Source organism: Rosa rugosa, chromosome 5, assembly GCF_958449725.1.
Source record: "Rosa rugosa chromosome 5, drRosRugo1.1, whole genome shotgun sequence".
In the NCBI taxonomy this organism is placed as follows: Eukaryota; Viridiplantae; Streptophyta; class Magnoliopsida; order Rosales; family Rosaceae; genus Rosa; species Rosa rugosa.
Genome location: NC_084824.1, coordinates 56,198,274 through 56,211,677, shown reverse-complemented (window position 1 = coordinate 56,211,677; position 13,404 = coordinate 56,198,274). Strand labels below are relative to the sequence as shown.

The window sequence follows — 13,404 nt, the reverse complement described above, 5'->3', positions numbered from 1 at the left end:
ATTAACCATACATTTCTTCCATCTTTCTCATACCATCTCTACTCTCTATTGCCCAAAAGTCCACCATCATCATCACTTCAAAATCTATCATGTTTTAGGTTTAATCATCATCTCTCACTCATCATTACCTACTCAAACCTACACATCACTCACATAGTCCACCTCCATGCTTTTTACAAGGCTATAGCTACTCCCTTTTGCTTTTAGTGATGATTTCACACCTCTCTCTCCATCTATTTAAGCATCTCATCCCCCTACAAGCAAGTCCATCACCCATACCACCTATTACATCTTCTTTCTCTCCCCATCTCCTTCACAAAACCTCCATATCCACCTCCCAAAATCCAAACTTATAATCCATACTACTCTATATCCTCCATCACCACCGCCATTTCTTATCCTCTATCTTCATTAACACCACCACCACTAAATCAATTTTCCACTCTATTTTCTTCATCTACTCCACCTATTCACACAATACATAATTCAAGCTTCACTATCTTTTATCATCAAATTTTCAAGAGCAAGAAGGAAAGGGAATCACCACTACCACCATCATCGCCACCAAGACGTGAGCTTGGGGACCATCTGGCACACCACTAAGTCAACTCCATCATTTTTACTCTAGATTATATTTTGGTGTTTGATTTGATTATAAAGTTAGTATATGTAATTATGAGTGAGTAGTACTTTGTTGGGTCTATGGCTTTGACCCCTAGCCAATCTTGTATGGATTGATGCTATAATATGATTTGATACAACTTTGATTAACATGCCTACATGCTAGTTCAATAGTTGAATGTGTATGCTTAGATTTTACCACTTTGAGTATGTGTATTTGCCATGTTATGGTATAATGTTTAGAGCTTGGTAACCTTTGAATGTTAAAGCATGAAAACACATTAGGTGTGTATGTAAGGGATGTGAATTACAGTCACTTAGGGATAAGCTTGGTTGGTTTGCATGATTTCTTCATCTCCAAACTTTATGCACTTAGAGTACTGCACTAGATACCTAACCGGATTGAAATGCATAACTTAAGTAGTTAAGTACTACACCCAACAGAGGTTACTTGATATCACAAAATGAGCATGTCTCTTGTCATACCCGAGAGGGATGCAATGAGAGAAATTGGTTAATTAATTGAGCATCATTCATATTGAACTGTATCAATACTTGCAAAGGAGGTTATTGGTAGACAATCTAAATCCTAACTTTCATCCATTAGATCACTAGTTTAGTTTAGAGTAATTTTGTTTACATTTGAGCATCTAGTTGTTTTCAATTCAAAACTATCTTCAAAAACCAAAATCAAATCACTACTCCATCTTGCACATACTCACCATGAGCTTAGATTTTCTTGTGAATTTAGGTTCGTGATTGTACATTTGCATATTTAAACTTGCCTTAGGTGAACACACTAACTAGAGAAATGAATCCAATCCTCGTGGGTTCGACAACGTTTCTTAAATCCCTATACTATTACTTATATCCCTTATAGTTGAGAGTGACTATTTGACTAACATATACATAGAGGTAGAGCTCGACAAGTAAACCAACTTTGATACCTAAGTTGAAATCGAACGTCACCCGAAAAGCAAGAAAACCTGCCGGAAGCACCGAAGCTCCCCAGCTTCGATTCTCTCTTATGTGTTATCATCTGGACAAACCAACACCATGGATAGGTCGGTGAGGTCGTGAGAAAGCTTCTGACACTGGTGACACGCCACGACATGGCCGGGATAGGAAAATCGACCTGCGAACCCAAAAAACTTTCTGGCTTCTATTCTTGGTCATCGGAGCTCGTATGAAAAAACATAGACCACATAGAGGACAACGACGTCAAGACGAAGCAAATGCCACTAGTTCGCTACTGAGACGTGGCCGGAGGATGGAGAACCGGTCGGGTCGCCGACCCATCGCTTTAGGGTCGGGAGGGGTCTGGTCTAGGGTTGAGATCGGATGTTTCTCAAGCTGATCTAACACATATATACACAAATCTGACGGTCCAAATCAAACGGTGATTAAAATGAACGGTCCAGATCAAGGCACCACAAAACTATATTTTTAGATAACTTTTAGAAAATACTATCTTAAAAAAAATCATTAAAAGAAGCTCGGGTGTCCAAAAAAGTTTCCAAAAATTCCTACGAACTCGTAACGACGTATAGTTTACAAGCTTGAAAGATAAAATTTGTAAGCCAAAAATTTAAATAATTTTTCAAAGCTATAAAGAGTTTAAAAATAATAGAAATTCAACTAAAAATAGCTCAAAATTATTTTTCCTTTCAAAAATAGGAAACTGAAATTCCGAGATCTCACACAGATGTTGTTCTGCATTCCGAGTGCCTCGAATTTAGCTCCGCAGGTGGTGCGGTTTAGGATACTCGCTCAGTCAACTTCTGGTGGCTTAGACCAGCATTGCATGTCAACGACCTTTGTCTTTACTCCTATAAGACCATCTCCAACGGAGAGGTCTTTTGGTAGATGGACAAGGCAACGGTAAGAAATGATATAGCAACCCAACTCCAACAGATCTGTCAAATCCTGCGTGGATTTGACATATCAAACCAATCTGTCAAATTTGATAGTTCTCCCCAACTCTGTCAAAATTTTCTTTTCTCGCTCTTTGCTTCTGTGTTCTCACCTCTATCTCTCTTTCGTCTGACCAGGAACAAAGCCACTCATGACAAACCTTTCATGAATCATTCTCTAATTCTCATATCTCAATTTCTTCCTACCATACCAGAAACAACTATGGCAAATATTCATGAATTTCTGGCAAATATTCGCAAGGTCCAATTTAAATATGAGATTTGGGGTTGGTGATTTAATGGAGATAAGCAAAATCAAGAACATCTTACACCCAAAAGCAGATCAAAATGAATCCCAATAATTCGATCTCTTTCTACTTCTTCTATTAATTGGGCTTTGCTTGTGTCCGTCCTTATTGCAAAGTCAAGCTCTTTCCTAATAAAGACTCAAACTTTGATCTTTCTTTCTCTGTTTTGATGTTTTTTGCAGATCTTGGTCTGAGCATAAAAAGGGGGAAATTTTGGTTTTGGGATGGTTTGCTTTTTGTTTGTGGTTATTCACCTCCCCCAAAATCTTATATGGAATAGTTAGGGAGAGATCGAGAGAGAGAGAGAAAGAGAGAGAGAGAGAGGAGGAGAAGGAGGAGGAGAAGAATAAGATAGAGAGCTTCTGAACTAGACCCAAAATTGGTTGGGCTAAACCGCTGAAGTGCTGAACACGAAGACAAGAGATAGAGAAGAAACAATTTTTTTAAATAAAATATTCTTTAATAAAATAATATTTAAATTTAACCTATCTAGAAATTTGTCAAAAGGACAATTGACACTTCAGCCTTCAAATTCAAATTTGGCACAAGCAATTTGACATCTCCATTGGAGATGCTCTAACAAGTTCTAAAAGATTGGTGCCGGAACCTGTGATTCATATTCCAAGCGCTTGAAGCAGTTGGTGCTTTTCACTCCAGTCCAGCTAGTTTTGAGCCCTCTCTGGCTTTGAATTCAAAATCCGATAGATTGGAGGTTTCTCCACGCAAGAAGAGGAAGTTGGGCAAGTTTGTTGGTAGCAAAAACAGGACCAAGTTGGAGCTGCAACCAAAGAAGCTGGTTATGGCTGCATAGTTTAGGATTCCTAAGAGTACTAGGAAACAAAAGAAGAAGAAACTAAAGCCAGAAGTTGTTGGGTAAAATGTACCAATTTGGGTAGTTTACAGTCCTAGGATAACCCCCTATGCAGCTGGATATTCCAAAGATTTAAGAATAAATTAGGGTTGGTTCTTGAATTGTTCAATGAAGACCTTAGAGCAAGTTCACCCGTTGGGTCACTTACTATTCACTGCTTTTTAGTGTATATTTTCATTCTCTGGGTCACGAAATACATTGTGCTCGTGACCCAGAGGGTGAAATTAACACTAAAAAACAGTGAATAGTGGGTGACTTGGTGACCCAACGGGTGAACTTGCTCTTAGTAGTTACGCTTCAGGTTACTGATTACTTACGCTTCTCTCTAGGTAGCTTTAGGATTCCATCTACAGTGATACAAGTAGTGCTTGCCCTCCACAGGCAGTCAATGTGTACTTCTAACCACATTATTTTTTAGTAGATTAACACTCAATTCCTATAAAAAAAAAAAAAGGTTCAATTTTCATCTGTGTAACAAAAAAAAAAGCGACTAAATCTTTAATATTGAAAATATTAACTTTAATATTGAAGAATACAAAAGTACACGCAAGAGATATTGATCCTTGCTACTACATATACATTCATAGGAGCTGAATCTCAATTTCTACTCGATCATTTAAATTTGCAGCAAAAGAAGTGTGATTCTTTTCTTATATAAATAATATATGTCAAATAGAAAATAAGCAATATTGATGGAATTAGTAGTAAGGAATTGCAGGAGGAGGAGGAGATGCATATGAGACTCCAATCACTGGTGGAAGCGGAGGGTTGTTACCAAACTTGGGGGGCTCACCATGTGGAGGAGGTTGTTGATGCGACGATGACGGTGGTGGTGGATGATGCCATTGTTGAGGAGGTGAGTGGTGATGGCTTGGTGGAGGTGGCAGAATTGGTGCTGGAATGATACAGCCTATGGGCGGCAGAGGATGGGAAGGTGATGGCTCGGTCGGTGAAATAGGAGCTGATGGGGGAGGGGGAGGTGGACTTGCAACTGTTTTGGGTGGTGAATAATGCTCGGGCGTGTGCCAAGGTGGTGGTGCATTTGTATAATGCTCATTGGTCGGGGGCGGAGGTGGACTAGCAGCTGTTTTGGGTGGCGAATGATGCTCGGGAGTGTGCCAATAAGGTGGTGGAGCTTTTGTATAATGTTCCTTGGCCGGGGGCGGAGGTGGACTATCAGCTGTTTTGGGTGGGGAATAATGCTCGGGAGTGTGCCAAGGTGGTGGTGCTTTTGTATAATGTTCATTGGCCGGGGGCGGAGGTGGAGGAGGTGAAGTGTAACCCGGACTATGATGATAGTTTGGAGATGGGACATGGGAAGAGTACTGTGGCGGAGGCGGTGACGGGGGTGGAGGTGGTGAACTGTAAGAATGTTGGTAGCTTGGAGCTTCTGTTGGTGGGACATGAGGTGAGTAGTAGTGTTGTGGTGATGGTGGGGCAGGAGTTGGAATCTCAACAGACTGTTGTGGAGGCGGCGGCGGTGGTGGTGAAGCATAAGAATGATAACTTGGTGGTGGTGGTGATGGTGACGGGAATGATGGAGGCACTATATGAGAGTGATGATCAGGCGGGGAGGCATGGTAAACCGGTGGTACAGCTGGTGCAGGTACTGGTAACAGTGGTGGGGACGAATAGTTGAAATGGGTCGAACTGGGGGGAGGTGGAGCTAGATGGGTACTTGGTGATACCTTTTGGGTCGGTGGGGGTGGAGGAACATGAAGATGAGTCCTGGGTGATACTTTTTCAGTAGGTGGTGGAGGAGGTGAAGGCGGCTTTGACTTGGTCGGTGAAGGTGAAGAAGGCGGGGGTGATGTTGGTGTTGATATTGGCGGTGGAGGATGTGATCTAGTGGAAGGCGATGACTTTGAAGTCGGAGGGGGTGGAGGAGGAGCAACTTTAGGAACAGGAATTCTTTGCGATGGAGGTGTTGAAGCCCGAGGAGGGCGCGGCTTTGTGACAGACCCGCCGCGGCCACCGCCACCTCCGCATTTGAGCTTGCTGCAGTCCACGGGACGTGCAGCTGGGGAAGCACATTCCCTTGTAGATCTTTGATCCAACTTGCCAGGAATGCAGTTCTTGCTACCATTATGAGAGACAGGAGTTGCAGTGCAAGCAGGAGCCTCTCCGGTGAAGTAGTTGAAGGAATAGGTGAAGTTGTGCAAGGCTGGCAATTGGCAAATGCTGGCTGGTATTACACCGGTGAATCTGTTATGGGCGACGTCCAGCTCCTCCAAGCTCTTCATTTTGGCTATGGAGGCGGAGGGCAGAGGGCCTTGAAGCTGGTTGAAGCTCACATCAAAGACGGTGAGATTGCGTAGGCGGCCAATCTGGGGAGGCAAGCAGCCGGTGAGATTGTCATTCAACAGAATGATCTCGTTGAGCGTCTTCCACATGTTACCGATGCTACCTGGAATGCAACCCCCAAGATTATTGTTGGCCAACACCAGCACCGAAACCGGCGAGTTTCCGAGATTCTGAGGGATGCCGAAGTGGAACCTGTTGTCGTTGAGGAAAATGGCATCGAGATCCTTGTCGAAGAGCTGGGAAGGAACGGAGCCTTCGAACTCGTTAAAACGGAGATCCAAGTACTTGAGGGAAGGCAAGGAGAGCACCACTTTGGGGAAGTTCCCCACAAAGCGGTTGTTGCTGAGATCCAGCTCATGGAGCAGCTTTAGTCGCCGAAAGCTTGTGGGGACGACGCCGCAGAAGCGGTTGGAGTTGATGTGGAAGAGAGCGAGGTCGGAGAGGAGGCCTAACTCTGGAGGCAGGTAGCCGGCAATGTCAGCGTGGTTGAGGTCAATGCCGGCGACAACACGCCCGATTGAGGGGAGGGCGGTGCAGAAGACTCCCATGTAGGAGCACACGTCCGACCCGTTCCAGTTCGAGGTGAAGTTGAATGGGTCCGAGAAGATGGCAGACTTCCAGGCTTGGAGGGCGGTGTAAGCCTTGGCAAGCCTTGGGTTCTCAAATTTGAGTGAGTCATCAGCAGCAGCAGCGTAGCAGATGTGGAGGTTGAGGAGGAGGAGGAGGAGGAGGAGGAGCAAGAAAGACAGACGAGACATTGGTGGTGGCGCAATTCAGCAAATGAAATGGCAGAGATTCACATGCTCTCATCTCCCCATGCTAGCTAGCTCTCTGTTTATAAATACGGACCAATCCCTTCACTTATTCTATTGGTTAATTATTTCAAATTTTTTTTTTTTGGTAATGATTTCAAATTTTACTTGAGAGCTGGGACTGACTTGGCCTTGGGTGGTGGTGGGGTCGCAGTACTAGTGTTTGTACCAGAGAGTAGATATCACTTACTGTGCTTCAATAATGGTCAATAAAATAACAATATATGAGGGACATTTCAAATGTATGTCATATGCAGTTGAAAGGAATCACGACATGACATGCTGGCACGTCTCAAAGATTTAGAGCTTTTTATTTTTGGTTAAATTAATCGGTGTAAAGAGCTTGACAGGGTCTAGTAATTGAATGGCCGCTCAGAACGTGTCAGCCAGTCTTTTGTCACATAGATAGCCCCAGCACGATCTCAACTGGATTCATTAAGCCATTTATGATGGCGTTATGATGGTAAAATCTGACCTACACAATTTACTCTCTCTCTTACTTTTTTTGTTTTTTGGCAAAAGAGGGTTGTCGAGGGGGCACATTGGGTAGCTCTGATACACTGTTGTCTGCCCGATACACTGTTCAACTTGGGGGGTGAGAGGGAATCCTTTCAAACTTAAAATAGAATTTCAATACGCGGAGTTGACGTGTCTGAAAATCGAAACTCATCTGTCACATCACTTTTTTTTTTTTTTTTTTAACAGTTCATGAAGAGTGACGCCAGTTCATGAAGAGGAAGAGTGAGGCCGGTTCATGAACAGCTGAGGAGGAAGGACCCGATTATTATATTTAGTACACTCCTACCCAATGGCCAATGCAGTGAAAGCCGCATCCACCTCGCATGGTCCAGGGGGCATGCCACACACTCTTCATCGTACATCAATTAGCATTCTACCCATCCAAAGCAATTCTAGTTTAAACAAACATGCATTTTGCAGACAAATTTGAAGGTGTCATACCATACCTTCCAAATTTCAAAATTTGAACTACAATCAAATTCCCTTCCACTATGATGAAATGGAATGCAATGGTTGTTCTCTAACTAGCTAATGTGGCACCTAGTGTTCCTCATCAATAATCAGAAGAAGCAGGCTTGGCATGAAATTAATTCACATAACTGTTGGCGAAAAAGAGAATAAGAACGGCAACCAGGCTCAGAGGCCTTTGGAGAATTCCAAGTCTCCTTTCTGAGCCTGCACCTCCATAATATGGTTCAATCATGATCTCAAACCTGCAAGACCCAACTGATGGATTTGTTTTGGTGATCATTGAGAGGTTTGGGAACTTGCACGCAACGTCCATTTGATTGTTCATCTGATAGTAACTATTAAATGCATACGAAATGTTTCCTCTAGCATCCAAGTTTCCACAAGATGAACCAAGACCAAGGCTTGTGCAATCCGCAAGTCCACAAGCATAGCTCACGCTGAGTGCCACTTGTGGGTCATCGAGGTTCGCTGATGGCCTCATCACACACCACTTGCGCTCCAAATAGTGCACCCCTTTTGCAGCTACTACAGACCCTGAATTTGTTGTACCAAGATTAAGCTGGTATTTTGGTATTCCATCAAAAGTAAATATTCCCCAGTGTCGTTCAAAATTTCCTGGAGCAATGCTCTTTGAATCCTCATCTATTAAACTGAATAAATATGCATCAATCGGCCCTGGTCTCATCGGAGTTCCTCTCCCGCTCAAAATGTGGGACATGAAACCTTGGTTGAACTTCTGAGCATAGACAAGATTAGCATTCTGGTCTCCATCAGTTGGCCATCCAATCTCTCCAACTATTATTGGCAAGTTTCCAAAACCATTCTTTTGCAGGGCCCATGCTAGTGTGTCATAATTCGCATCAAACATATTATAGTAGGTTAAACTGCCATCTGTAATAGGCGATGCATTGCCATCAAAGAATGCATAATCAACTGGGAAGTCGGCATCAATGTAAAGGCTTATAAACGGGTAAATGTTCACCGTGAAAGGAGCACCATTGTCACTCAAGAACTTGATAATTTGAAGCATTAGATCATGGATATCAGTTCGGAAGTCACCACCAGATGGAAGCCCGTTGGAACTCGCATACACGTCAGCATTTTGGGGTACTGTCACCTTTACTTGGTTACTAATGCCTGCTTTTATGAGGGCTGACTGGACATTCCGCAGAGCAGGGAAGATTGTCCTGAGGAAGCTACCATTATATGTTTCCAGGAAAGGTTCATTTCCAACTGCAACATACCTGAAAAATCAGAGAGGATGATCACATACAAGGATGTCAAGAGTCGAAATTATGCAAAGCTTGCAAGAAGTAGAAGAAAACAATAAATCCTAGGCAGATTCAGTATGTAGCTTTATTAAGCAGATCATAAAAAGAAATCAGCAGAATGAGTTCCTCATTGTACTTATTATAGACTAGTCAGACAGATTATTTATAATAACACTCTTACCGTACCAACACTAGAATAAACATGCCTAGGGAAAATATTACACAGAGGTTTGATAGGCACTGATATGCACAACCACAAGTATAAATAAACAGAAAATATATTCATGAATCATGATCCTCCTTGCAGAATGTTGGAGGCTATAAATAACAGTTAAAAACTCTTATCCTAGTACCAGGAACAAACATATTCAAGTACTGAATTAACATGTTGCTGAACCATGCTAGGAGCTTATAAATAACAGTTAAAAACTCTTATCCTAGTACCAGGAACAAACATATTCAAGTACTGAATTAACATGTTGCTGAACCATGCTAGGAGCTTATATTGTGCACATGTTAGGGAGTGAGATGCAGTTCAGAAAAACATGCAAATCATGACTGATACGGTTTCCTTTTGTTTGTTTGTTTTCTTAGGCCTTGAGTCATGACAGGATGTGTCTTCCAAGTAAGAGGTAATTGAGGGAGTACAGTCACCAAAAACTGATCCCAATTTAAGTTAGCAGTTACGGTTTGGGCATTTACACGACTCAGAAAACCAGTGCAGTACTACTACCTTAAAGCAACAAAACCAATACACAATTGAACATCGTCAACAAGTAAAATTCTGGACAAGTGAAATGCTCACACTCAGCTGTGAACAACTGACGTTCATGAGTTACAAGCATGCATAGCAGCACAAGATAGCTAAGTTACCATATTATCATAGGCACTAGAAGGGCAAAACCAAGTGTCCCTGGAAGCTTATTAACATAGCCAAATATACAAACAATACATTCTATTGATATATAATCTATAGTAATATATAGCCTATTTCAATCAAGGCCAATAAGGAGGTAGCCTAACTTTTCCTCTGTAAATTCTACTGATAGAAGTTTTTATTCTTCTTGGAAAGCTTAATAATACAGAGGAAAGGAGTCCTCCTCTTTGATTGCAATCCTCATTCTTGTTCTTTCTCTTGGTAAATGATAAAACAATCTTGGTCTCTGAATTCTTCAAGCATTTTTTACCAAGTCTTTCTTTGAGAAGTTAATTGTTGAGCATTCGTGATCAGTTTCACCTTGAAGCTCCTCATTTGAAATCTCCCTGGCCCCTTTAAAGAATTACAAATTTTAGCATGGATTTGTCTCATGGAAAATTGAACCAAAACTTGTTTGAATTAGATGACTAAACCTTTCTCTTTTATTTCCTTAATGGTGATGGTTTTGTTAAACAAAGGGAAGGCAGTTTGTGTTTAGACCAATGGACTTCTTAAGATTTCAACAAGACTTTGGAGGATCGAGGAAGCTGAGATATGAAAAATATCATACTCTGCATACACTTTCCCAGTTTGGATGAATTTATACACGTAGAGTAGGTACAAACTAGAAAGAATCAATGAGGCTCTTCTAAGCCTAATCAAAGATGTAGCAAATAAAAGTTCCCAACAAAAGCATTGCTATTAGCTGAAACATGTCAATGCTAGAGTCTGGAAGTACAAAAGCATAAAGGATCCGATCCAACTAAAGTTTTAGAAACCGATAATCACATAGATCTCATATGGTTGTCTAGATGAACCTAAACATGCGATTTACTTGCTAACAACAATCAATGGTTTCAAAGCCGAGTTGGTCTATGAGTGCCACGAGTATTAAGAATCTAGGGCTCTTGAACAGCATAGATGCAATTAAAATTACCACCATTTCTACCGACTACCAATATTCCAATAGCAAGTACAATAATAACTAAAGTTCCATTCCAAAAAGGAAAAAGAAAAAGCACTTATGAAATGAATCTCGACGGAAGCATCATGAAAAGAAGGTTACCTGATCTTGACATTATTGGAGGAGATGTGTGCTGAGACATTTTTGGATACCCACTTCTCAGCTGCCTTAACACTGGAGGCTAGGGATGCCAGCATATCATTAGGAATACCCACCATGACCTCAATCCCAGACTTACCCAAATGCGTCAGCGTGTCATATTCCGCATCAAAGAGCTTAACCTGTTGAATCCCATTTTGTCTCAGCAGGCTCACCACAGTATCTGGGGGCAGAGGATGGCTTGCCTGTGTACCCCAGTTTGCACCAATCCCAATCACTACTCCACACATCATTAAGTTTGAAATCAGGATAACTACCCAAATAGAAATACCACCTGAAAACCACCTCCCCATTTTCTCTTTTAATTCAAAGAGAAACAAAGACACAGATATTAGTGGGAGCTGAAAGCAGAAAAGAAATTGTGCAGCTAGCTCTAAGAACACAGAGGGACTGACCGACTCACTAGTACAATTTTTTTAAATAAAAAACATACTCACCTGCTGAGGTCTCAACAATCTAGCTAATTAAATTTTAGGTCTCTTTTGCAACCAAAAGAAAAATCTAACTAATTGAAGCAGACCCAGATTGATACGAAGCAATAGTAGTAGTAGTAGTATTATACAAATCCAGAGAGAAAAGGAGAAACGGAAAAGGAGGAGGAGGTAAAAGAGCTAAAAGGACTAAACTAGTTAAGGATCCTGTTCTCTCGTGCTCATGGAGTGAAGAAAGGAAGGAAGGAAGGAAGAAAGAGGAAAGCTCAAGAATCCATCACTCACTGGTCTTCCAAGTACAAAAAGCAGCTAGCCACTACCCCTACTTAACTTAATCCTACAGACGTGTAATGGAGAGAGAAAAGTGAAAAATTTAAGTGGGGGAGGAAGGAAAAGCTGCAAAGATGTCATTGCAGATAGACACTGATGCACATTAAACAAAACCAAAAGTAATAGTGTGTGGTGTGGTGTGGTGTGGTGTTGTGTGTTTTTAACGCTAGGCCAGAGGCAAACGGCAATTGATACCTTGTTTTGCAACTACAATGTGAAGAAGGAAGTGACCCTGGGCGGGGCGGGTCCCTTGACGGCGACATCACGTCGTTATACGTTTGTTTGAATTATCTCTGAATATTTAAGAGCCTTTTTTTGTTTGAGAAGAAATAAAATCCATTAATAACCGAAAATATTACAACGCATTGGAATGACCGGTTGTGGTACTATACCACGACACACATTCCTACAAAGATCCATAGTTATGGGTCCGTCGCTAATAGCAACATTCATGAGCCAAATGAGCCCAACCCCTAACCAAATTTTACGCCCGAAACCACGAGCTACTTCCCGAGAGTACCGATACAACCTTGCCACCAACATTAGACCGAGCCAATTTACCCTCTTCAACACCGTGTCCAAGTACCGCCAGACCACGTGCAAAGGCAATCCACCCTCACGTTGACAACCAGAAAGCACCGAAATTAAAACCCATAATTCCTCGAAGTAACGCCACAATAATGGCACGCCAAACAGAACACGACTCCTAAACCTTAGCTCGAAGGAGTAGGGACTTATTAAACCTAAACTAACCAAACCAAAACCCCTAAATAAAACCAAACAAAAAACCTTAATTAGACCCAAATGACAACAAGGCCCAAAGACAGGGACTCGACCCATACACCACTTCCCCCACCAGCAATCAAGCACTGCAGATACTCCTTCCCGCCGCCGGCAGACACCATCGTCATCCCCCCACTGCCTCGCCGCTCCCTGACACCGCCGCACCACTGTGCCCAGTTGAATATTTAAGAGCCTTTAGACCTATGACAAAAAATAAAAAAATTAATTTCAATCACCAATCAAAAATGGGTAACGCTAAAGAACCCAAATTTATGTACCAAATATAGTTACCAAATCCACATCACTATTTTCACATTATTCATAATTTCCAACACATATTTTTAGAGAAACAAATTTAATAAAAAAAAAAAGATCGAAGCAATTAACTCTAACCCCCAAAGCTCATCAAGAATGAGGAAAGAGGACAGTTCGAATCAACCACTAAACAATCTTTCTCCATTGAATTGTTAGTTTGAGGTTCACAATCATATTTTCAGATTTCTAATTAATTCACTTCATCATCTAGATAATAAATATTAAGTCTGGTTGGTATGATAGTATTTGATGAGTTAACATTGGTTCCGGGTTGCTGATGGCTATGACCAAGAAGCCATGAAAGGGTAAAACGAGAAAAGAGATAGAATACGTTGGTATATTAATCACTAGATGCATCTTGTACTTGAAATACTTGTCCGACTCTTTAACCTACCGTCATGACAAATATGCCATGC

General features: G+C 41.6%; 2 protein-coding genes across 3 annotated transcripts; both read right to left on the bottom strand.

Annotated features, from left to right (window-relative positions):
- Positions 1 to 4,299: 4,299 nt before the first annotated feature.
- On the bottom strand, positions 4,300 to 6,863 carry LOC133708679 (leucine-rich repeat extensin-like protein 4). Its single transcript, XM_062134159.1, has one exon. The coding sequence runs from the start codon at positions 6,773 to 6,775 to the stop codon at positions 4,412 to 4,414; it is 2,364 nt and encodes a 787-aa protein (XP_061990143.1). The 5' UTR covers positions 6,776 to 6,863; the 3' UTR covers positions 4,300 to 4,411.
- Positions 6,864 to 7,728: 865 nt separating this feature from the next.
- LOC133708680 (glucan endo-1,3-beta-glucosidase 6) lies at positions 7,729 to 12,067 on the bottom strand. 2 transcript variants are annotated; one of them, XM_062134161.1, is made up of 3 exons: positions 11,567 to 12,067; positions 11,073 to 11,427; positions 7,729 to 9,063 (listed from the first exon to the last, which is right to left on the bottom strand). In XM_062134161.1, the coding sequence occupies exons 2-3, from the start codon at positions 11,420 to 11,422 to the stop codon at positions 7,935 to 7,937; spliced, it is 1,479 nt and encodes a 492-aa protein (XP_061990145.1). In that variant the 5' UTR covers positions 11,423 to 11,427; positions 11,567 to 12,067; the 3' UTR covers positions 7,729 to 7,934. The 2 variants fall into 2 exon arrangements, with proteins under 2 accessions (XP_061990145.1, XP_061990144.1); XM_062134160.1 differs by having other exon boundaries at positions 11,073 to 12,067.
- Between the last annotated feature and the right edge of the window lie 1,337 nt (positions 12,068 to 13,404).